This window comes from Otolemur garnettii, unplaced genomic scaffold, assembly GCF_000181295.1.
Source record: "Otolemur garnettii isolate 467f Iridium unplaced genomic scaffold, OtoGar3 scaffold00001, whole genome shotgun sequence".
Lineage (NCBI taxonomy): Eukaryota > Metazoa > Chordata > Mammalia > Primates > Galagidae > Otolemur > Otolemur garnettii.
In genome coordinates this window covers 26,527,032-26,552,148 of record NW_003852396.1, presented here as the reverse complement: position 1 = coordinate 26,552,148, position 25,117 = coordinate 26,527,032, and the positions used below count along the sequence as shown (strand labels likewise).

Here is a 25,117-nt window from a genome sequence, read left to right as displayed (position 1 = left end):
TCACAGCTCACAGCAACCTCCAACTCCTGGGCTTAGGCGATTCTCTTGCCTCAGCCTCCTAAGTAGCTGGGACTACAGGTGCCTGCCACAATGCCTGGCTATTTTATTTGTTGCGGTTGTTGTTGTGTTTTAGCTGGCCCGGACTGGGTTCGAACCTGGCACCCTTAGTGTAGGGTGCTGCGAGCTTTTCCATTTCTGTAAGAAAGGCTTTTGGAATTTTGTTAGAGATGGTATTGAATTTGTAGATTGCTTTGGGTGTTGTTGCCATGTTGACAGTATTAAGTCTTTTAATCCATGAACATGAGATATTATTTTACTTATTGTGGTCCAATTTGGATGCCCTTTATTTTTCTTGCCTAATTATTCAGCTAAAACTTAAAGTACATTGTTGAATAGAAGTGGTCAGAGCAGTCACTTTTGTCTTATTCTTGATCTTAGGAAGAGTATGATGTTAGCTGTGGGTGAAAGTTTTTTGTAGATATCCTTTATCAGGTCTAGGAAGTTCCCTTCCTTACTAGTTTGTTGAATGTTTTCTTCTTATGAGGACATTGAGCTTTATCAGATGCTCTTTGTGCATGAATTGAGATGATCATTGGTTTTTTGGTGCATTACATTGTTTGATTTTCTTTTTTTTTACTTTTTTTATTTTTAATTTATTTTTAATTTTTTTATTAAATGATAGCTGTATACATTAATGCAAACATGGGGTACAGTGTAGTGTTTTCATATACAATTTGAAATACTTTTATCAAGCTGGTTAACATAGATTTCATGTCATTTGCTTAGTCATTGTGTCAAAACATTTATATTCTAGTTCTAGAAAAGTTCACTTGTACCCTTGTTCGACAGATATATATAGGTGATCTTTACAGTCACCCTCCCACCACCCACATTGTTTGATTTTCATATATTGAATCTCCATTGCATACCTTGGATAAATCCTACTTGTTCATGGTGTATACTTTTTCTAAAAAAATTATATTTCATTATGATACATTTAACATAAATTTACCATCTTAACCATTTTAAGTGTACAGTGTAACGGCAGTAAGTATATTAACATTGTTTTGCAACCGTTGCCACTATCTACGCTTTTCATCTTTTAAAACTTTTCATCTTTCGAAACTATAATTCTTTATATACTAAAGAATAATTCTTCATTGTCTTCTCACCCCTGGCACCTGGCAGTCACCCTTCTGCTTCTATGAAAGGTACTGTAGGTAGTTAAAGGACAAATATTGTTTGGTTCCACTTGTAGTACCTTAGATAAGTTGAATTGAACAGTATTTGTCCTTTGACTAGCTTGTTTCATTTAACATAATGTCCTCAAAGTTCAACCATATTGTAGCATGTTCCAGAATTTCTTTTCTATTGAAGGCTGAATAATATTCCTCTGTTTGAGTGTACTGTACTTTGTTTATTCGTTCATTTGTGTATAGACACTTGGATTACTTCCATCCTTTGCCTATTATGAATAATGCTACTGTGAATAGATACAAATGTTCTTTCCAATCTTTGGTTTCAATTCTTTGGGTATGTACTTAGAAATGGTTGTCATATTGTATGGGATAATTTTTTGCCATGCTGTTAGATTAGTTTCATTGGTATTTTGTATCTATATTCATAAAGAATATATTGGTGTATAGTTTTTGGTGGTGTTTTTGTCTGGCTTTGGTATCTGGATACTACTGTTTTCATAGAATGAACTAAAAAAATGTTTCCTTGCTTCTGTTTTGAAGACTTTGAGAAGGACTGGCATTGATTATTTATTTTTTAATCTTTTTATAGTAATTGGTAAGACTTCATCAGTGATTATCACCTGGTTCTGGACTTTTGTTTTTGCTGGGAGTTTGGTCATTACTAATTCAGCCTCTATCTATTATGAGTCTGTTCAGATTTTCTATCTCTTTTTTAGGCATTTTTTTTTTTTTTTTGAGACAGAGCCTCAAGCTGTCCCCCTGGGTAGAGTGCTATGGCTTCACTGCTCACAGCAACCTCCAATTCCTGGGCTCAAACGAGTCTCCTGCCTCCACCTCCCAAGTAGCTGGGACCACAGGCGCCCGCCACAACGCCCGGCTAATTTTTGGTTGCAGCCATTATTGTTGTTTGGCGGTCCGGGCTGGATTCGAACCTGCCACCTTAGATGTACGTGGCTGGCGCCTTAGCCACTTGAGCCACAGGCGCCGAGCCCTTTTTTAGGCATTTTTAATAGTTTGTGTATCATTTTATATGATTTGTTGGCATACAATTGTTCTTAATATTCATTTATCCTTTTTATTTCAGTAAGGTTGGTAATAATGTTCACCCTTCTGATTTTAGTGATTTGAATATCCCCCCCCCCCCCATTGGTCAGTCTAGCTTAAGGTTTGTCAATGTTGATCTTTTAAAGAATTAATTTTTGGTTTTGGTGATTTTCTCTGTTTTTGTATTCCCTATTTCTCAGATCTCTGCTCGGCTCCTGGGCTGCACACAGATTATTTGAGGCCTGTTTTGCTTATCGGTAGTGTCAGATATTGTGAAAAGCATGCACAGATCTTTTTTTCTGCTCGTTAGCTTTTGTTTGTGTTTGTCTATTTAATGTGTGGCCCAAGACGACTCTTGTTCTGTTAGTGTGCAGCAGAAAAAAAAAAGCTTGGAGACCCTGCTTCCTTCTTGCTTTGGGTTTAGCTTTCTCTTTTTAATTCCTTAAGGTGGAAGGTTAAGTTATTTCTTTGGGCTCTTCTTTAATGTAGGAGTTTACAGCTGTAAATTTTCCCCCGGAGCATTTTTTCACTGCATCCCATAAGTTTTGGTATGGTTTGTTTCTATTTTCATTCTTCTCTGAGTATTTTATAATTTGCCTTGTGATTTGTTCTTTGACATACTGATTATTTAAGAATGTATTGTTTACTTGGCATGTTTGTGAATTTTCCAGATTTCTTTCTGTTACCGCTTTCTAGTTTTACTCCATTTCAGTCAGAGAAGATACTTTGTATGATATCAGTTTTTAAAAAATTACTGAGACTGATTTTATGACTGAATATGTATCTGTCCTGCACTTGAGAAGAATGTGTGTGTTGCTGGTGTAGAGTGCATATATGGCTGTAGGTCTGCTTGGCTGATAGTGTTGTTTATCTTTTGTCTAATTGTACTGTTGGAATTAGGGTGTTGATATCTCCAGCTATTTCTCCCTTTAATTTTGTCAGTTTTTGCTTCATATATTTTGTTACATAGTTAAGTGCATGTCAGTTTATGTCTTCTTCCTCTCAAAATGATTTTTTCCTTTTTTTTTAAAATGAAATTATAGCTGTGTACATTAGTGCAATTATGGGGTCCAATGTGCTGGTTTTATATACCATTTGAAATATTTTCATCAAACTGGTTAGCATAGCCTTCACCGCATTTTCTTAGTTAGTGTGTTAAGACATTTATACTCTACACCTAGTAAATTTAACATGTACCCTTGTAAAATGCACCGTAGTTGAGTTCCCACCAATTACCCTCCTTCCACCCATCCTCCCCTCTCCCCTCCCCTCCCTCTCCTTTTTCCCCTTCTTCTTCAGTTATAGGTAGGTTATAGCTTTCTCAAAATGATTTTTATCTTAAAGTTTATTTGTATAATATTAGCACAACCACATCAGCATAATAATATCAGCTCTCTTGATTTCTGCTTGCATGGAATATCTTGTGCCATCCTTATATTTTCAGCCTATTTATATTTTTGTTTCTAAATCGAGTCTCTTACAGACAGCATATAATGGATTAGTTTTTCCCATCCATTCTGCCAATATCTGTCTTTAAATTGGAGTGTTTTCACTTAATATAATTACAGATATGAAAGAGCTTCTGCCATTTTGCTATTTATTTTCTTATACTGTTCATCTTATATCTTTTTTAAAAATCATTTCCTCCGTCACCACCTTTTTTTGTATTAGATATTTTCTCATGTGACATTTTGATTCCTTTCTCATTTCTTTTCGTGTGTATTTTTTAGTGATTTTCTTAGTGCTGCTTTGGTTATTGCTATTAGCATCTTAATTTTTTTTTTTAGACAGAGTTTTACTATGTTGCCCTCGGTAGAGTGCTATGGCATCACAGCTCACAGCCACCTCAAACTCTTGGGCTTAAGTGATTCTCTTGCCTCAGCTTCCTGAGTAGCTGGGACTACAGGCGCCTACCACAACACCTGGCTGTTTTTTGTTGCAGTTGTCATTGTTGTGTTTTAGCTAGCCCAGGCCGGGTTCAAACCCGCCAACTTTGTGGCTGGTGCTGTAACCATTGTGCTACAGGCCCCAAGCCAGCAGCCTCTTAATTTGTAGCAATCTAGTTTGAATTAATACCAATTTGGGGTTTTTTTTTTCTTTCTTTTAAAGACAGAGTCTTGCTCTGTCTCCCTGGCTAGAGTATAGTGGTTTTACCAGAGCTCCTTGCAACCTTAAGCTCCTAGCCTCAAGCTGTCCTCCTGCCTTAGCCTCCCAAGTGCTTAGTAGCTGGGACTACAGGCACATGCTACCATACCCTGCCATTTTTTTTTTTTTATTTATGTTTTTCGTAGCGATGGGGTCTCCCTCTTGCTTAGGGTGTTTATGGCCTTAAGCAGTGCTCTTGCTTCTACCTCTTAGTGCTATGATTGCAGCCATGAGATAATGCATTGTCTAGACAACTTAGTTTTAATACTGTATAAAAACTTTGTTTCTATTATGTCATTAAATATGAAATGTCCGATTTTGAATCAAAAGTTTATTTTATTATATCTCAAACAAGAAGCAGTACTATTAGTCTAAGTATGAGCCTAATCTTCAATACAGTTTTGCCATCTTGAAGGAGTTTTTTTTTGTTTGTTTTTTTGAGACAGAGTCTTGGCATGTCACCCCTGGTAGAGTGTGTGGCATCACAGCTCACAGCAACCTCAAACTCTTGGGCTTAAGCGATTCTCTTGCCTCAGCCTCCCAAGTAGCTGGGACTACAGGCGCCCGCCACAACGCCTGGCTATTTTCTTGTTGTTGTTGTTTGGCTGGCCTGGGCTAGGCTTAAACCCACCAGCCTCAATGCATGTGGCTGGCGCCGTAACTACTGTGTCTAGGGCGCTGAGCCAGTTTTGCCATCTTAACAGTAGCTTGTTGATGCCAACAGTGAAGAAGCCTGGAGAGTCAATGGCAGGCAATGAAATTGTCAAAGATGTTTTCCATAGCTTGTTGACAATTGAATATTTTTCCTTGAAAGAAATGGTCCAAAGCCTGGAAAAAGTGGTAGTTGCTTGTTGTAAGGTCTGGTGAACATGGTAGATAACCGAGTTTCCAAGTCTAGCTTTTGTAGTTTGAGCAGTGTTGTTTGTGTGACAAGCGGTTGAGTGTTGTCTTGCAAGAGGATTGACCTGTCTTTATTGATCAGTCTTGGCTGCTTAATCCTTATCATGTCATCCACTTGGTTGCAGTAAACATCCATTGTAGCCTTGACCAGCTTACATGAAGCAATAGTAGATGATACTAATGCTAGACCACCAGATACTATTGGCTTTTTTTGGGAGAACATTTGGTTTTAAACTGTACTTTCGGTACTTCATCTTTGTCTATCCATTATGCCAAGTACTTCTGATTGTCAAAAAGCATCCATTGTTATATTCATATGTAACAATACAGTGGTTCACCTTTATGTAATGACAGCAAAGAAAGGCAAGCTTCGAGATGTTTCTTCTTCTGATACTTGTTTAATTCACACAGAACCCATCTATGCAGCTTCTTTGTGGATTTGTTTCAAATGGTCCAATACTGTTGGAATAATAACATCAAGCCTTGCTGCTAATTCACATGTAGGTTAAGATGGATTCACTTTCCCTACAGCTTTTAGCTCATCTTTATCCACCTTGGTTTCGGGTCAACCATGTGGTTTCAAGATTAAAATCACCAGAACAGAACTTCTCAAACCATTGATGTACCTTGTGTTCATTAGTCACATCCTTCCCAAATACTTCATTGATATTTCAAGGTGTCTGGACTGTATTGTTTCCAAGATGGAACTCATATTTAGAAATAACATGATTCTTTTTTACTTTTCCATGGTTTCACAAAAATTGCTCTAAAAAATTTGAAATAGAATCAATCACAAGCCAAATTGGTTTGAAAGAATGAGGATGTACTGTCATGATAAAAAAAGAAATGTCAAAGTAATATCATGTTAGTGATATCAAGTGTCAAATTTAGTACTTAAGGAAACTGGACATGTCATGCTTGATAAAGTACCTCTGTTCACCTACCTTTGTTATTATTGTCACAAGTTACATCTTTGCAATTACATGCCTATTAAGACATATTTATAACAATTGTTTTTATCTGTTTGTATGATTGAGTTTTAAATGCTAAACCAAGCAGACCTTCTTAGGATACTCATACATCCAGTTAATAATGAAATATTATTGTTTTATCTTTGTAATATATTGCTGTTTCAATTTGCTAAGAATTTTTAATTTTTTGTGTCTCTATTTATGAAGGATATTGGTCTGTAATTACTTGTGTGTGTGTGTGTGTGTGTATGAGAGAGAGAGAGAAAGAGAGAGTTGCCTTTGTCAAGTGTTGACATCAGTAATGCCAATCTTCTGGCATTGTTCCTTTCTCTATTTTCTGAAGTAGTTTATGTAAAATCGGTGTTATTTCTTTCTTAAATGTTTGATAGAATTCATTTGGGCATAGTTTTTTGTGTGTGTTAGGGAAGATTTTCAATTTCTTACTCACGAAAAACATAGATATAGTGCTATTTAGATATTTTTGTTTCGTGGTATATCAGTTTTAGTGCTTTGTATTTTTTCAAGAATTTGTCTAATCAATCTGTTGTCTAATTTATTAACTCAAATCTGTTTATAATATTATCCTAATCTTTTTAGCTCTGTAGCACTATAACTTTTAATGCTTATACAAGCATTATGGCAAACACTTCTATGGCGCTTACTATATACTTTTCATTTTATAAATATCAACTCTTAATTCTCACAGCAATTTGCGAGGAAGTTACTATTATCGTCTCCGTATGACAGATGAAGAAACCAACGTTAAATTAAGAGAGCAAAAGTGCCTTAAGATCACACTGTTAGTACACTAAGGGCTTATATTACAGTCCTGGTAGCCTGAATCCACAGTGGTTTTTTTTTTTTTTGCTTCTAAATTACTATGTACTGTTCCTTTCTTAAATGATAGACATACCTATTCTGTTCTTCTTATGGAACTGTGCTATGGTCTCTTTGAAACTGCCCTTGCTCCTTTGTACCACTGATTGGAAATACTTGTTTCTGATGTTCCTAAGCAGAATTTGGAATGCTCTTTCTCCCATAAAAACATTGCATATGATAAGCATCAATAGACAAATTTCTGTTATTGCTAATGGTCTTCTTCAGTCATGTTAAAAGGACTTCTGGAGCCCCTTTGGGAAGTTCACCACAATTTATAATGCAAAACATTGTTTCTTTGGGAAACTGTGAGAAGAAATTCATTTTGAATTCACTTGCCTAAAAGGTTAAACTTCATTTGTATGGAAATTAGACTGACCTTTTCTCAGTGTCTGAAATTTTAAATTTACTTGGGTATCAATAAGTCATATTTAGAAAGACAAATATGATTAGTTTGTGCTCACATTTTGCTTCCTTTTGATGAATTTGTTGATTAATGTCTTTCAGGGTTATTCAAATGCTCAGAACATTCTTCTTCATGTGGACCAGAACTGTGTTCGTAATTCTTATGATGTCTTTTCTTTGCTACGGTAAGAAACTAACAGTCCTCCTGAATTCTAAAGGGTTTTTCTCATTTTGAGTTTGTGACATTTCCATGTGAGAAGATGTATGGGAGCTTTAGAAGCTATTTTTCAGGCTTAGCATCTCTTAGTGCAAGCTTCATAAACTTTGTAGTTACAGTGATTTAAGTTTGTCACTTGTACAAAGTTGTTGGAAAACCATTTCCTTTCTCTGGACAGTTGGAGAGAGTGTTTGGAAGTCAGGGATCTTAAAACAGAGACATAGCACCCCCCCCACCCCCCAAAAAAAAACAACCCAGGGACATAGCTATTTTCTGGTCTTCTATACTCTATAAAGAACAGCAAGCAGAGACGTAAAATTTTAGACTTTGCAAAGTCTTAACAACTACAGCACAATAACAAAAGCCCTTCAGTAGCCCCAAACATGGCTTAGAGTTTTGACCTATTCTACTACATCTTAAAAGAATCATGTTTGGCAAGCCAAAAAAACTTTGTATAAATGTAATGCTCAGAGTCATAAATGCCTCAGCATACTTTCATAATGTCTGGGCCTAATTTTAAAACATTTTAAAATTTGGCTTTAATTTTAATTTAAATGTGATAGATTATCAAGGACATTTCCCCTGGGGGCAAGCTACCAAAATAAATGCAATTTAAACTAAAGTTAACAGTTATCCTCAACCTGTGGTCACCCTACTCAGAAGATTGTGCATTGAAATTACATTTAAGGAGTTTTTTTTTTTTTTTTTTTTTGAGTTGGAGTCTCAAGCTATCGCCCTGGTTAGAATGCCGTGGCATCACAGTTCACATCAACCTCAAACTCTTGAGCTTAAGCAGTTCTCTTCCCTTACCCTCCCAAATAGCTGGGACTACAGGTGCTGCCACAATGCCCGGCTATTTTTTTGTTGTTGTCGTTGTCATCGTTGTTTGGCTGGCCTGGGCCAGATTCAAACCCACCAGCCTTGGTGTATATGGCTGGTGCCCTACCCACTGAGCTGCAGGCACTGCCTTAAGGAGTATTTTTTAGTGATTACATGGTATATTCTAAATTTCAGAAATCATCTTCTATATATTTACAGAAGAAGAGTTCAGAGGATGCTTGGAGAAACAGTTGTTTTACAAACATTACAAAATTGGCCTTTCCTTTGTGAAACTTGAGGTTTATGGTACATGGTAATTCAGAGTTTGATTGCGTGGACTCTGTAAATTACTTTTAAGAAACAGTGATTTTGACTATAGTAACCACATACATTTGATGACTTTTGGTTCTTACCTGAAAGATGCCTTCATCTTGACTGCTTAGGCTGTATGACAGACAGGATTTAGTAATTACAGGGTAAAGATAGAAAGCAGGACTTGTCAAAATATTTTTAAGCCTATTTAATTTGGGATATGTTGAGTTGTAAATATTGAAAAGAAGAATGTCCAGAAATAGTTTGAATGTGAGTAAGCCACTAATACTTCTAAACCTGTTTCCCTCAGTAATGTGCGGGTGTAGATACAATAACTTGAAAGGTGTTTTCTAAGTCTGAGATCATGTCATCTTACTAGAGAAACTAGGAGAATTTTTAAAATTGATAAATCAATAAGAACCAGACTTGAGGATAATATAGCGTCATAGAAGCTAAAAGAGGGTAGTTTCAAAGAGTGCTGAAAGCTCTGATAACAGGAGACAGGAGAACAGGAAGTGAAGAAAGACCGCTGGATCTTGCAAAGCAATGTGGTGTAATAGAAAAAGCTTTGATTGATCTGACACTGCCTTTATCCCCAGTTTATCCTAATTTCATTTAACTTCTCTGATTCTTCTAAAGAAATTAAGCAGTGTTATAAATTTGTGTAATTTGTGAGCATTTTCATATCTGTTATCTTTTTCTTACACATTTTTTGTGTTCATACATCAGGGATGATGTAATAGCCCTTGTCTTAAGTGTAGAAACTGAGGCCAGGGGTATCAATCAAGTGGTTTACCGTCTGAAAGCACACAGCAAGTAAGAGCCCTACTGGAGGTTGTTTTGAAGGTATTTTGACAAGCGCATTTTGTAGATCCTTTTAATAGTCTCATGGTCCTAGACTGGTGCTTGTCTGACTTCAGACACGACTGAGGAAATTTTCTGGAAAACAGTGCCCTACATAAATGTAGAGTCATGAGGTTAATTTGGTAGTTGCTCAATTATTTAACATTGATCTTACAATGATCTGGCTCTCGGGAGTTTCATATGCAGGCTACTTTCCAGGTTCTTCAGGTGTGTTGGTAATTCGAACTGCTTTATTAATAATGTTCTCCCCATCACCGTTGTATAATCCATTTATAGCTAATAACACAGACCTTTCTTGAACAAAATCAAGTATCTATTTAGCATCCAAATTACCTGAACCGAGGTAGTAACCCTGAAACTGGAAACTTTAAATTGTGCTTGTCAAAGTTACTGAGTAAAATGGAACTTTCCGTGGTAGTTCTCTCATATATTAGGAAAGACCACCCATCATCTGCTCTATAAATGATCCTTTTTCCCTTAGTGTTTACCATGGTATATGTGAAGTCCTGCTGGGAAACTTAATTTTGTGACTGTCACACTAAACTATTGTTCATAGTTTCTATCTCAGGCAACATTGTCCCTCGATGGAGTAATTTTAAAAAGTTCCCTTTTCTTTTCCTGGTGCTTTTAAAATCTTTTTTCATTTAGTGTTTACTTCCCTCTTTTGTTTGGGTTGTCTTTCTCTTACTGATTTGTAAGAGTTCTTTATGTATTCCAGTCATAGTCCTTTGATAGGTGTTTTGGAAATATTTTCTCCCAGTCTGTGGTCTGCTTTTTCCCTTTATTTCCTGTCCTTTCCTTTCCCTTTCCTTTTCCTTTTGCCTTTCCTTTCCTCTCCCTTCTCTCCTCCTCCACTCAGCAAGCTCAAACTCCTGGTTCAAGAGATCTTCTTGCTTCAACCTCCTGAGTAGCTGAGGCTACAGGCAGGGGTCACTGTGCCTGCCTAGTTTTTCTGTTGAAATGAGGTCTTACTTTTGCTGAGAATGGTCTCCAACTCCTGGTCTCAAGCAGCCCAGCAGCCTTGGCGTCTCAGAGTATTAGGATTACAAGTGGCTCAAAGGCAAAGACTTGAAGCACAGAAAACCAGGGCATTAACGCTCCTTCAGATGGATGTGTTGTTCTGTTTCCTAGGAAAACAATGACCTGAGATTTTATTCAGGTACCTTGGCCTATAGTTAAGAATGTAGGCTGATTTCAGTGGTGCCGAAGTACTAGCAACTCTTAGTACATGATGGTGATTGAACTTTTGCTTCTTACTCTTGGAAATCCCTGGATTAAGGATTTGTTTTTAGGTAAACAGACATTTCATTAGGAGTCTCTTCCCTCATTGTTACATTTGGTACTTGGTTCACCACAAGGTGTCAATGTTGTTCTTTAGCTGGCATTTGAAATTTTATTTTATTTTACAATTCTGAGGTGAGAAAAGTAGGAGACTTCAGTGGGATATAAAACAGTGTTATAAATTATAAGTAAACATTTATTTTTAGAGTTTGACTTTTAAAAATCTCTACTATTATTCCTTCTAGGTTAAGGAATATAGGCTTATAGCTAGCTTTCTAAATAGGCTTATTTCAAAGCTTTCTCCTTAAAGTTCCATTGTGTTTTTTTAATCCTGTTGCCAGTAGGGAGTTATTGAGAGATTATCAAGAGAAGATGAGTGATACAGTCAGGTTTGCAATTTAGAATTCTAGCCATAGTGACAGTGTGGAATAGCTCTGAGGATAAGACTGCAAGCAAGGAGTCATCCCTAATCCCACCTATCCTCTGAGAGCGAAAGACTTTTTTTGTGTTAAAATACTCATTTTAATTTTTTTTATACTTCATAAAAGAGATAGCTCTATTATGGTGTGCCAAGTGATAATAATTCTGGATAAATCCTCTGGCATAGAATTTTTTCCTTCCCCCTTTGAAATGTCCCAATTTTGCCAGTAATCAGTAGAAGTACAGTGGAAGAATCAAGGGCTCACCCTCCACCTGGGTTCCAATGGTGAAACCGTTCCATGCCAAGTAGACTGAATGTAAGACTTTACGCAATTTACTTAACTTTCGTATGCTTCAGCTGACTTTTGTAAAGTGGCAATAGTATTTGTCTCATACTTTTAGGAATATTGTGAGAATTATATAAGGTAAAGTATTTGAAAGATATTGGAACAGTTATTGGTATGGACATGGCAGTCAATATTAGTTTTCTTCTAATATTTATGCTTTACTTCCCCCATCTAGGATTTAGCTCTCTCCTTGAAGGCAGTGTTCTTCTTTTTATTACTAGTTTTTCTACTTTTCAGCGTAATTTCACTTTCTCTTCTTGCCATGCTAGTGTTTGCCACCTCTGCTTTCAAAGTTACTTTTTTTTGGGAGACAGAGTCTCACTATGTTGCCCTCGGTAGAGTGCTGTGGCATCACAGCTCGCAGTAACCTCAAACTCTTGGGCTTAAGTAATTCTCTTGCCTCAGCCACGTAAGTAGCTGGGACCAAGGCACCTGCCACAACGCCCGGCTATTTTTTTTTCTGTTGTTGTCATTGTTGTTCAGCAGGCCCCAGCCGGATTCCAACTTGCCAGCCCTGGTGTATGTGGCCAGCGCCCTAACCACTGAACTATGGGCACCGAGCCTCAAAGTTACCTTTGTTAATTCTAAGCAGTCATAATAAAAAAATGTTTAATATGTGTATGTATTTTCTCCTTGATGACATGGAGAGCTTCTTGAAGGAAGGGACTATTTCATATGGCTGTGTTTTCTTCTTTCTTTCTATTTTAGCAATAATTCTTGGTTAGTATTGGAGTTTCTTTGACGTCTGTGCTCATCAGGGACTCTTCTGCATTACTCTTTCTCCCTGGGTATTCTTTTCTGTTAACTCTAACTTCAACTGACACATCTACATACAAATAATTCTCATTCTGTGTCTCTAGTTCGTACTTCTTTTTTGGATTTCCAATCTGTATTTTCCCATGACCACTGGACATTTATACTTCATACCCTTGAGGAACTTAGCCCTACCTGACATGTCCAGAGCCATACTTCTAGTTTAATCCTTTTCTTTCTTGTCATTTCCCTGGTTTGTCTAATGGTATTAGCACCATCCCAGTCTCCCAAGCTGATAATCATTTTGGTTTCTCTCATTCTTCTTCCCTTAGTAATATATGTAAATGGCTATAGGTCCTATTGACTCTTGGATGAAATATCTTGTCTGTCTTCCCTTCTCTAGTCTTACCTCTGTTATTTCTTGGACTATTTCCTGACCTAACTAGTCTCCCAATTTCCATGCAATTAGTAACTGTTATTTACTGAGCGCTTAGTTTGTATGCGGAACCAATTAAGTGCTTAACAGTAATTAACTCTTTTAATTCTCACAACAACCTGATGTGGCAAGAATTGTTCCTATTCTTATTTATAAATGAAGAAATTGAAGCACAAAGCAGTTAAGTAGCCTTCCTAAGTTTTTATTACTAGTGTTAAAACCTATATTCAAACCCAGAGCCTATCTTCTTGACCAGAGTGTGTATAGTTATGTGAATGTATACACATACATATTAAGAAGATGGGCTTTGGAGCTAGAGCATCTGCGTTTGAAAAAAGAAACTATATATATATATATTTTATATATATATAAAATCGGCCTTATAATCTTTTATACTGCTTTAGTACACATCATCTGCCATACTGCAACCAGAATGATTTTTTTTTAAAATTTGGGATTAATATGAGGGTACCAATGACTAGGTTACATTGTTTGCCTTTGTTAGGTAGAGTCTGTCTTGTAGTGTGTCCCACACTCAGAAAGTGTGCCCTATACCCTTCCTTTGTACCCACTAAGTGGGAGCACACCCATTCCCCTTCCTTCTTCTCTTTCCCCCTCCTTTTCTCATTCTCCCTGCAACTTGAATTGAATTGAGTTTTTGTCTTATGCGGATGTGTATTAGATTGTCTGCTGCCTTCATATTAGTATTGCCAGAGTGATCATTTATTTATTCATTTGTTTTTATTGTTGAGGATTCATTGAGGGCACAAGAAACCAGGTTACATTGATTGCATTTGTTAGATAAAGTCCCTCTTACAATTGTGTCTTGGCCTCAAAAGGTGTGTTGCCAGAGAGATCTTAAAGATGAATTTTGCTACTAATTGGGCTTGCAAATCTTTGATCTGTCATGTACTGAATAAAGTTCATACTTCTTAATGTGCTGTTCAAAGGACATTGTTCAAAACACTCTAATAGGAACCATTGTCTTTGCTTCAAGTCCTTCCACCTGATATCTGTGTTATTAATAGATATCATTTATGGATTATGTAGGTGCTTTAATCAGCTCTTCATTGTCTGTTTTTCCCTCACCTCCTCTTAACATCCTTAATCTAAGAATTCCTTCAGGCTTTTATGTTTACCTGGGTAGAGTTGGAACACATTCTTCTTAGTTAAGTATCTCAAGAATGGGGAAAAAAAAGTATTCAGCATACTTAATACTATTACAAAACCAATATATAAATACTTACACACTCATATGAATGATAAAACACAAATATGGTCTAGCAAGGGGGAGGGGTGAGGAGAGAGAGGAGAGGGGAAAAGAGGGAGGGCGATTGGTGGGAGAAGGGAGGGCATTTGGTGGGGTCTTACCTAATGCACACAATGCAAGGATATATTTCAAAATAACTAAGTAAATTTTAAATGTCTTACCACAGAAAATAAGTAAGGTGATGACTGTGTTAGTCTGATTTAAGCATTCCACATTGTATATCAAATCATCACACTGTACCCCATAAATGTGTATAGTTACGATTTTAATTAAAAAGTAATAAAAAAATTTAAAAAAGAATTCCTTCTAGAAACTTTGTTTTATTGATCTTTGTATTATAGCCCCATCACAGTGCATATCATATATATTAAGGAGATAATAAATGTTTCTGTTGATCAAATTGAAGTGATTGTACAGGTTATAAGTTTTGTTATTCCTTATTGGTTTGTTCAGGTTACAGAGGACTAAGATTTTGTTATTCCGATTGATTTGCATCTGGTGAAATGAGAGTTATAAAACATTTCTAGGTTATGATCAAAAAAGTGTTAAAAATGCAGTCAGACCCATAAACCTTGAGCTCCTTTCCTTCGGCCACTGCCCTCCACATAACATCTAGTGTGATTTTCAGGATTTTGTGACTTTTAATCCTATTCTTTATGTGGGTTTTTCTGGAAGACCTTTCTTTGGTTCCCTGGAAGCCAGTTTCTCCTTTCCTACTTTGATAGAAAATACTTTGACCCATAAAAATTCAGCTTTAAAAGGAAAATACTCACAAATTATTCTTAGGGTAATATTTAGAAAATAGATGGGATGAGAAGTATAAGGGCATAACTGTGTTTATAATCTTTAAATAACAGATGAGATAACCAACTTTTTGGGTGTAGGAAGAGATTTTTTTTCTCCCTACTTAATGAGCTGTTTCTAAAAGGTAATTGCAACTCTATACGTGTAGATTACAGCTGTAAGTAAAAGATGTCACAAAGTTTATGCACTAAAACTTACATACTTTTCTTTTCATAGGAGAGACTAGTGTTTGCATTTTTAAAAAGTTAGGAGTGGAATTAAGAGGATTACCATTAAGATAATCACACTGACAGCAAGAAGTGAAAGCTGATAGTTTGCTGTGTTTATGATACACTCTTTGATTCTGGAATATAGCTGATGTGATAAATCATATTAGCTACTGTCTTACCTTTATAGTCACTGTGTTTGGATTCTTATGTAGCTCTCTTTCACTACTTTGTGTAAAAAAAAGAGGGGGAGAAACAGTTTAACTGTAATAAGAGGCATACTACGTATTAATATAATAAAAAAGCATAGCTATCTTAACTCTTGTGTATAAGCAGTCAGTCCTTTGCCCAAGGGCATCTTCATATTGCAAGTCATAACTCACCTTACCAATGAGAATTATTGAGTACACTGTGTTAATAAGCTGTCTTCATTTAATAGTGAGAAAACTGAGTTTTAGAAAGGCTTGCCTAGGACCACAGGATGGGTAAGTGTGGGATTAGGCATGAATAAAGGTCTGTCAGGGCCCAGTGTTTCGGGCTTTTTTCCATTTTGCCATACTGATGCCAAATCATCAGTAAAACAGAAAATTGTAATTATTAGAGCATTTGTAAGAAAGCAGGGACATATGATAAATTTTAGAAAGATTTTCCTTTTTCCCCAATTATTTGCATATACTCTTGGGGCATAATTTTGCTGCATTGATATATTTCCATATATGAATGAAGTGAAGGCCTTCAGTGCCTGTCACTGAAGCAATGTATATTGTACTGGCCAAGCAACCTGCCATCACATACCCCCCACCCATCCAAGTCTCCACTGTCCATCATCCCATGCTCTGCTTCCGTGTGTATATATTATTTAGCTCCCACTTAAAAGTGAGAACATGTAGTATTTGTCTTTCTGTGTCTAAGTTGTTTCAATTAGGTTAATGGCTTCCGTTTCCATCCATGCTGATGCAAAAGACATGCTTTCATTCTTTTTTTATAGCCAGATAGTATTCCATTATGTGTATATAGCATGTTTTCTTTATCCTGTCCTTTTTTTTTTTTTTTTTTTTTTGAGACAGAGTCTCACTATGTTGCCCTTGGTTAGAGTGCTGCAGTGTCACAGCTCACAGCAGCCTCTAACTCTTGGGGTTAAGTGATTCTCTTGCTTCAGCCTCTGAAGTAGCTGGGACTACATGCACCTGCCACATTGCGCACTGGTTTTTTGTTGTTGTTGTTGTTGTTGTTGCAGTTGTCGTTGTTTAGCTGCCAGCCTGGTTTAGAACCCGCCAGCCTTGGTATATGTGGCTGGTGCCGTAGCACAGTGGCTACGGGCACCAAGCCTATCCTGTCCTCTTTTGATTGATACTTAGATCACTTATATTGATTCCATACCTTTGCTCTTGTGAATAGTGCTCTGATAAAAGCATGAGTGGAGGTGTGTTTTTTGTGTATTGATTTATTTTCCTTTGGGTAGATACCTAGAAGTATGCTTTACTACATATGCTTTATCATATGTAGTTTCATTTTAGTTTGTTGAGAAATTTCCATATTGTTTACCATAGAAGTTGCACTAGTTTACATTCCTACCAATAGTGTATAACAATCCCTTTTCTCACATCCTTACCAACATGTTATTTTTTTTGTCTTTTTAATAATGGTCATTCTGAGGTGGTGCCCGTGGCTCAAAGAAGTAGGGCGCTGGCCCCATATTCCAGGGGTGGTGGGTTCAAACCTGGCCCTGGCCAAAAACTGCAAAAAAAAGGTCATTCTGATTGATGTAAGATGGTATCTTAGTTGTGGTTTTAATTTGCATTTCTCTGATGATTGGTGATGTTGAACATTTTTACCTAAGCTTGTTGGCATTTGTTTGTCATCTTTTGAAAGATGTCTGCTCATGTCCTTAGCCTACTTTTTAGTGCGATTAATTGGGGTTTTTTGTTGTTGTTGAATTGAGTTCCGTGTATATTCTGTAAATTAATCCCCTATCAGATGTATAGTTTGCAAATATTTTCTTCCATTCTGCAGGTTGTCTGTTCATTCTGTTGATTATTTCTTTTGCTGGGTAGAAGCTTTGTAGTTTCGTTAAGTTCCAAGTATTTATTTTTGTTTTTATTGCCTGTGCTTTTGATGTCTTAGTTAAGAATTCTTTCCCTAGACCAGGGGTTCTCAACCTTCCTAATGTCTCCTAACGCTGCGACCCTTTAATACAGTTCCTCATGTAGTGGTGACCCCCAACCATAAAATTACTTTTGTTGCTCCTTCATAACTAATTTTGCTACTGTTATGAATCGTAAATGTAAATATCTGATATGCAGGATGTATTTTCGTTGTTACAAAGGGGTCGTGACCCACAGGTTGAGAACCGCTGCTCTAGACAATGTCCAGAAGTGTTTTCCCTAGGTTTTTCTTCTAGTACTTTTATAGTTCCAGGTTTTATATTGAAGTTTTACAGGGTTGTTCAACCTGTGGCCTGTGGGCCACATGCAGATTTTATGAGGGCATTTTTGCTTATCCGTGGTGGCAGACAACAAAAATTAGCGTAGACTTTTTTTTTTGCTCATTAGTGTTTGTGTATTTAATGCGTGGACCAAGGCAACTCTTCTTCCAGTGTATGGCAAGAGTGAAAAAAAGTTGGACACCCTGATTTTTGTATATGTTAGGAGATAGGGACACACCAGTTTCTTTTTTCTTCTTCTTCTTCTTTTTTTTTTTTGAGTGATGTGACGTTGTAGCTCACAGCAACCTCAAACTCCTGGGCTTAAGCAATTCTCTTGCTTCAGCCTCCCAAGTAGCTGGGACTATAGGCATCCACCACAATGCCTGGCTATTTTTTTTTATTGTTGTTGTTGCAGTTGTCATTGTTTAGCAGGCCTAGACCGGTTTTGAATCCACCAGCCCTGGTTTATGTGGCTGGTGCCCTAACCACTGAGTTATGGGGTGGCGAGCCGACCCACCAGTTTCATTCTTTTGGATATGGTATTCTACTTTTTCTAGCACCATTTATTGAAAAGGGAGTCCTTTCGCTAATGTATGTTTTTGTTTTTGTTGACTTTGTCAAAATCAATTGTAAGTATGTAGCTTGCTTTCTTTTCTTTTCTTTCTTTTTTCTTTTACAGTGAAAAGTTATATATTTAGAATTAGCCAGCTGGACTTGGTTTAGATGATCCCAATTTTATTGGCAACATCCAAAGCATCATAATCAGGAGCCAATCAAACATATGCCTTCTTCTCACCATCAGGCCTGATCAGGGTGTTGACCTTGGCCACATCAATGTCATAAAGCTTCTTCATAGCCTGTTTGATCTGTTGCTTATTGGCTTTGACATCCACAATGAACACAAGTGTGTTGTTGTCTTCTATCTTCTTCATGGCAAACTGAGTGGTCAGGGGGAAATTGATAATGGCATAGTGGTCAAGCTTGTTTCTCCTGAGGGCGCTCTTCCAAGGATATTTGGGCTGCCTCCCTCAGAGTCTTTGGCCACCGGAAGGTGGGTGATGTAGGGATCTTCTTTTGTTTGTGGCTGTGGATGCCTTTTAGCACCACCTTCTTGGTCTTCAATGCCTTTGCTTTGGCTTCGGCTTTGGGAGAGGCAGGAGCTTCCTTCGCTTTCAGTGCCATCTTGTAAAAAGCTGTGGCTTTATTTCTGTGTTGTCATTCTGTTCCATTGATCTGTGTGTCTATTTCTTTCTTCCTCTCTCTCTCTTTTTTTTTTTTTTTGAGACAGAGTCTAAATCTGTCACCCTGGGTAGAGTGCCATGGTGTTGTAGCTCACAGCAACCTCTAAATATTGGCCCAAGTGATCCTCTTGCCTCAGTTTTTTATTTTTTCAGTAGAGATGAGGTTTCTCTCTTGCTCAGGCTGGTCTTGAACCTGTAAGCTCAAGCAATCCACCATCCTCCGCATCCCGGAAGATCTATGTCTATTTTTATACTAGTATCATGCTCTTTTGGTTGCTATAGCTTAATAGTATAATTTGAAGTCAAATAATGTGATACCTGCAGCTCTCTTCTTTCTTCTCAAGATTGCTTTGTCTATTTGGGTTCTTTTTTGGTTCCATGAGAACTTTAGAAAAATGACATTGTTATAGGGATTGCTTTGTGCCTCTAAATTGCATTAGGCAGTATTGTCATTTTAATGATATTAATTTTTCTGTCCATGAACATGGGGGTATATGTCTATTTGTGTCATCTACAATTTCTTTCATCAGTCTTTTGTAGTTTTCCTTGTAGAGATCTTTTGCCTCCTTGATTAAATACATTTCTAAATTTTATTTTAGAAAAATTTGCAGTCAAAATTTAAAATAAAGCAGTTTAGACATTTAATGTAAGTTTAGTTAAACAAAACTCATATTTATGTGTCGTAGCATATTTTATTATTTATTCTGCTATTTTTCTCTACATATAATGTAGATACGTCTATATGTATACGTACTCATAAACACACGCATGTACATACACATATATTTTTATAAAAATAGGATTTAAAATAAATACTGGAGTAATCTTAGGTGGATCCATCTAGCCTAAAGGTGGATGGAATTTTAGGTGGATGGAATTGAAGGCCATTAACTTAAATGAAACAACTCAGACACAGAAACACAAATATTGCATTTTCTTGCTTGTAAGTGGGAGCTAAATGTACACACATGGAAGCAAAGTGTGGGATGGTGGACAGTGGAGACTCAGAGGGATGGGGGAATGATGGGAGGTTGCTTGGCAGGTACAATGTATGTTGCTTCAGTATAGCAAAAGTGCATGTGTACCCCATGAGTATATGCAAATAAATGGGAGACATAAAAAGAAAACCCTCTCACCTTTTCGAAGTTGAACTCTTTTACTTGTTTGGCATATCTTCTTCCTTAAACTTGTCTGCCCCGTTCATCTGCCAGAAAACCACTTAAACAGATGGTATGTCCACATGACCCCTGGTCACCCATTCACCTATGTTCACAATCTGGAGTGTATCCATCTGTATTTTGTCCACGGTCTTTATGCGTATGTCATAGATAGGATTACATATATATATAGTTTTATATATGGCTATAGTATGTAACATTCTATATGTGTATGGTTTCAATTATTGTTTTATAAAATTGGATTTTTTATACATGATTCTACCTCTTGTTTTTCTTGTTCAACATTCCATGTATAAATCCCTCCAGTTAATTCCTTTAATAGCATGGTAACAGTCCATGATGGGGCCATACCATATTTATCCAGCCATTATCCTGTTGATAGGCATTTAATATTCACTCTGGCTCTGCTTTTTTATGTTTTGAAAGTATGACCAATAGTGCAATAAATATGTACATGCATGTGTACTCTTATTGCTATGATGATTTTGTTTTATGGATTAAATTCCTAAGAGTGGGATTTCCGAGTCAAAGTATATATAGTTTTAATTTTCAGAGATACCAGATTGTTTTCCCAAAGTGCATAAATAATGTATGGCATTGCTCCATACTCTAAATCCTGCTGGCAGTGTGCATCATTTTTTTGTGATTTTTACTAATCAGATGAGTGTAAATAACACCTCAGTGTTGCTTTGTTTCTGTTAGCCTGGTACAAGTACTTAGCTTGAGCTACAAGTGAAATTTAACATCTTTTCTTGAGTTTGTTGGGTATTTAGTATATTCTTCTGTGAATTTGCCTATTTGTATATTATACCTATTTTTAAAAAATTGAGTTGCTTGCATTTTTATCATAAATTTTTAAGAGTCCTTCATAGTTTTCCCAAATCTATCAATTACTTTTAAACTTACAACACATTATACAAAAATTTTATATTTGTTATATTGTATAATTCTGCTTTTTGTTTTATATCTTTTGGGCAGTTGTGGGTTTAAGAGGATTCTGCTATACCTTGCTTCTACCAAAATTTTGTAAGTCATCTTTGGAGATTTATATTACTTTAGTTTTTAAATGAAATCTTTGATACAATTTGGAACTTATTCTTAAATATGTTATAAATTATAAATATATTATATAGATATTCCATACTTGAAGACATAGAGATTAATTTTCTTTACCGATATATTCAGTATGCCAGCATCTTCCTTTTCCCACTGAATTGAAATACTACCTTTGTCATGTATTAAAGGCTCACATACACTAGGACCTATTTCTGGGTTCTCTTTGTTTTTCTGATCTTTTCGTCTGTTTCATTACTTTCAGATTGACATAAGTACAGTGGTTTTTATTTTTGTATGTTCCTGTATCAGTAAGACTAGTTCCCCTTTTGCTACCTTTTTTTTTTTTTTTTTTTTGCAGTTTTTGGCTGGGACTGGGTTTGAACCTGCCACCTCCCACATATGGAACTTGTGCCCTACTCCTTTGAGCCACAGGCACCGCCTCCCTTTTGCTACTTTTTTAAAATTCTATTTTGGCTATTCTCAGGACTTATTTTGTTTATGTGAAGGTGAAGATTATCCTATGGTAAAACATCAACCTTATTGGAATTTTAATGGGAATTTTTATATTAATCGAATTTTGTATTAATTTTGGGATGGCTATCATTTTTTATTTATTGTTATTCTAAGAACATAGTATGTCTTTACATCTGTTCATGTTTTATTTTATTTTATTTTATTTCAATAAGATTTTGTATTTTTCTATATATGGTTATTTGCCTTTCTATTAAATTTGTCCTTAAGTATAATTTTTACATTATTTTGTGTAAAATAGGCCTTCCATTTCCATTTCTGTGGGCTATTGCTTTTATTAATATAAGGAAAAGCTATAGTTCTAAGAAAATCTTATATTCAATTACTATATCTAATTTGTTTTTTTTTTAAGGATTCTTTCTTTGGGTGTGAACTTATCATCAATGTAAGGACAGACATGTCTTTTTTTTTTTCTGCAATGTTTATATTGATTCCTTTTCTTTTCTTTTTTTCTTTGGAGACAGAGTCTCACTTTGTCACCCATGGTAGAGTCCCATGAAGATCCTTACAATTTTTGCCAGTCTGATAAGACGAAAGAATCTCATTGTTTTAATTTTTATCTACCTAATTACTAGTAAAGTTAATTTTGTTTGTTTGTTTGAGACAGAGTCTTTTTTTTTTTTTTTTTTGAGATAGAGCCTCAAGCTGTCCCCCTGCGTAGAGTGCCGTGGCATTACAGCTCACAGCAACCTCCAACTCCTGGCTCAAGCGAGTCTCCTGCCTCCGCCTCCCAAGTAGCTGGGACCACAGGTGCCCGCCACAACGCCCGGCTATTTTTTGGTTGCAGCCGTCATTGTTGTTTTGGCGGGTCCGGGCTGGGGATTCGAACCCGCCACCTTAGGTGTACGCGGCTGGCGCCTTAACCGGTTGAGCTATAGGCGCCGAGCCGAGACAGAGTCTTATTTTGTCACCCTTGGTAGAGTGCCATGCCATCATAGCTCAGAGCAACCTCGAACTCTTGGGTTCAAGTGATCCTCTTACTTTAGGCTCCCAATTGGCTGACACTATAGGCTCCTGCCACTATGCTGGGGATAGGATCTCACTCTTGCTTAGATTGGTCTCGAATTCCTAAGCTCAAGCAGTCCATCTGCCTCGGCCTCCCAGAGTGTAGGATTACTGGAGGGAGTCACCATGCCTGGACTTTATATTAATTTTGTAGTCACTGCATTTGCTAAACTTCCAGAACTTTCAAAATAATGTTGAAAAGTAATAGGTATAGTGAATATAAGTAATTGTTCCTCATAACACTTTTTATTAGGAATGGATGCTGAATGTTTTGAAGTGCCTTTCTATATTTATTATTATTGTATTTTTCTTCCTTAATTTATAATTCTAATAAGGTATTTAAATTTCCTATTACTATATTACTGATCAATTGTAGGTTATTCTTTTGATTGTTACTATAAGTGAGGTTAGTGTACAGTATTTGCTATCATAGCAGTTGTTGTGTTTGGGGGTTGGGAGTTAAGTGACCATCTCTCCTAACATCTTAAAGTTGAATTGTAAAGCTTTCCATCTTATTCTATGATGCTAAACTATAGAATAAGGGTGGTAATAGGATCTGCCTCATTGGGTTGTCCGGAGGATTAAGTGAATTAATGTAATGTGCCTAGTACAGTGCCTGAATGATGTGTCAGTTATTAGCATCACCATCATCTGAAACATACTAAATAATTTTGGGAATTTTTAGTTTCTTAAAAGTTTGTTAGAACTTAGGTATTAAATCATCCAGCTCAGATGATGGTTTATAATGGTAAATCTTATTCCAATCCGTATAGTGTCATTTGCTCTATCTATTTTTTCCTATTTCTCCTTGGTTTATTGTTGGCAATTTGTTTTTTAGTAGGAAATCATCTGTTTCCTCTAGATTTTAAAAATGATTGCCAAAGGTATGTATGTAGTTTTATAATTAACTCTCTTAATCATTTCAATAATTCAATATAATAAATAGCATATTTTCTAATAAGCCCAGAAACTACTCTAGTATATTATAAATTCTTTGTGGACTTTAATGTGATATTAAAATTGTAATACTTTGTTTGCATGCGCTAAAACAAAGTATTTAATATGCTTTTTGCCTTTAAAATTCTCAGAATGAGAATGGCAAATATAGACTATAAATTTAGGGTTCTTATTACATCTCTAGTTTACAAGGTTGTTCCCAGCATGTATCACTAACCTACTCAGAGTAAATGCTCGGCAAATATTTGTTAAGTGAATGAATATATTAACAAATAGGTAAAATACAGTATTCCTTATGACATTCATTTTCTTGTTGAGGCTGCCTACTGGCGCCCACTCTCCTCTCAATAAAATCTCTTGGTGGTGCACCTGAACATAAAACGGGCCAGGCATTTCTCAGATCATAGCTGAATATCAGGTAGATTTTTGGAGGATTTTTTAAAATGGTAGGTTTTAATTTACCTTTCTAATACTAAACTTTGGGTATGTTTTGCCACAGATATAGTATATTTTTGATGTAAAATATCAAATATTTCATTTTGGACAAAGAACATACTAATGAGAAAGTTGTGTGAAAGCATTGCCTGTTAAATTAACTCCAGTTTATTAAATGAGTGATCACAAGTAGTCAGGACTTACTAATAGATCTCCTAATCTTTAACTAGGATGTCTTATCAGCTATTCATGCTGCTAAGTTCCTTTTCTCTAGTTTACTGAATATTTAGTAGAGAGTGGCAACATGGTGGGTAAATTGCATTGACCCGTACTCTAAACAACATTTAAAGTTGCTGGTTTAGAGTGGAACTAAGTTTTCAGATGTTTTTGAAGTAGTGCATGAAGAACGAAATGAGAAGAATAAAATCAGAATAAAGAAGCAAAGAGTTTTTTTTCCCTTTTCTTTTTTTTTTTAATTGTTGGGGATTCATTGAGGGTACAAGAAAGCAGGTTACACTGATTGCATTTGTTAGGTAAAGTCCCACCCCCATGGTGTCATTGTCATTAATTGTTTTCATATCAAAATTGAGTACCTAGGATTCATGCTTCTCCATTCTTGTGATGCTTTACTAAGAATAATGTGTTCATTTCCATCGGGGTTAATACAAAGGCTGTAAAATCTCCGTTTTTTAATGGCTGAATAGTATTCCATGGTGTATACATACCACAGCTTGTTAATCCATTCCTGGGTTGGTGGGCATTTAGACTGTTTTCACATTTTGGTGATTGTAAATTGAGCTGCAATAAACAGTCTAGTGCAAGTGTCCTTATGATAAAAGGATTTTTTCTTTCTGGGTAGATGCCTGGCAATGGGATTGCAGGATGAAATGGGAGGTCTAGCTTGAGTTCTTTGAGGTTTCTCCATACTTCCTTCCAAAAAGGTTGTATTAGTTTGCAGTCCCACCAGCAGTGTAAAAGTGTTCCCTTCTCTCTGCATCAACACCAGCATCTGCAATTTTG

The 25,117-nt window shown here is 36.3% G+C and overlaps 1 protein-coding gene and 1 pseudogene across 1 annotated transcript in view; one reads left to right on the top strand and one right to left on the bottom strand.

The window, feature by feature from the left end:
- The window catches only part of UVRAG (UV radiation resistance associated), a 322,439-nt gene that overhangs the window by 87,319 nt on the left and 210,003 nt on the right, over positions 1-25,117 (top strand). Inside the window, exon 6 of the mRNA XM_003780887.2 lies at positions 7,643-7,725. Within this exon, the coding sequence (XP_003780935.1) occupies positions 7,643-7,725 (83 nt within the window). The remainder of the gene's footprint in view (positions 1-7,642; positions 7,726-25,117) is intronic.
- LOC100954848 lies at positions 18,414-18,876 on the bottom strand (annotated as a pseudogene).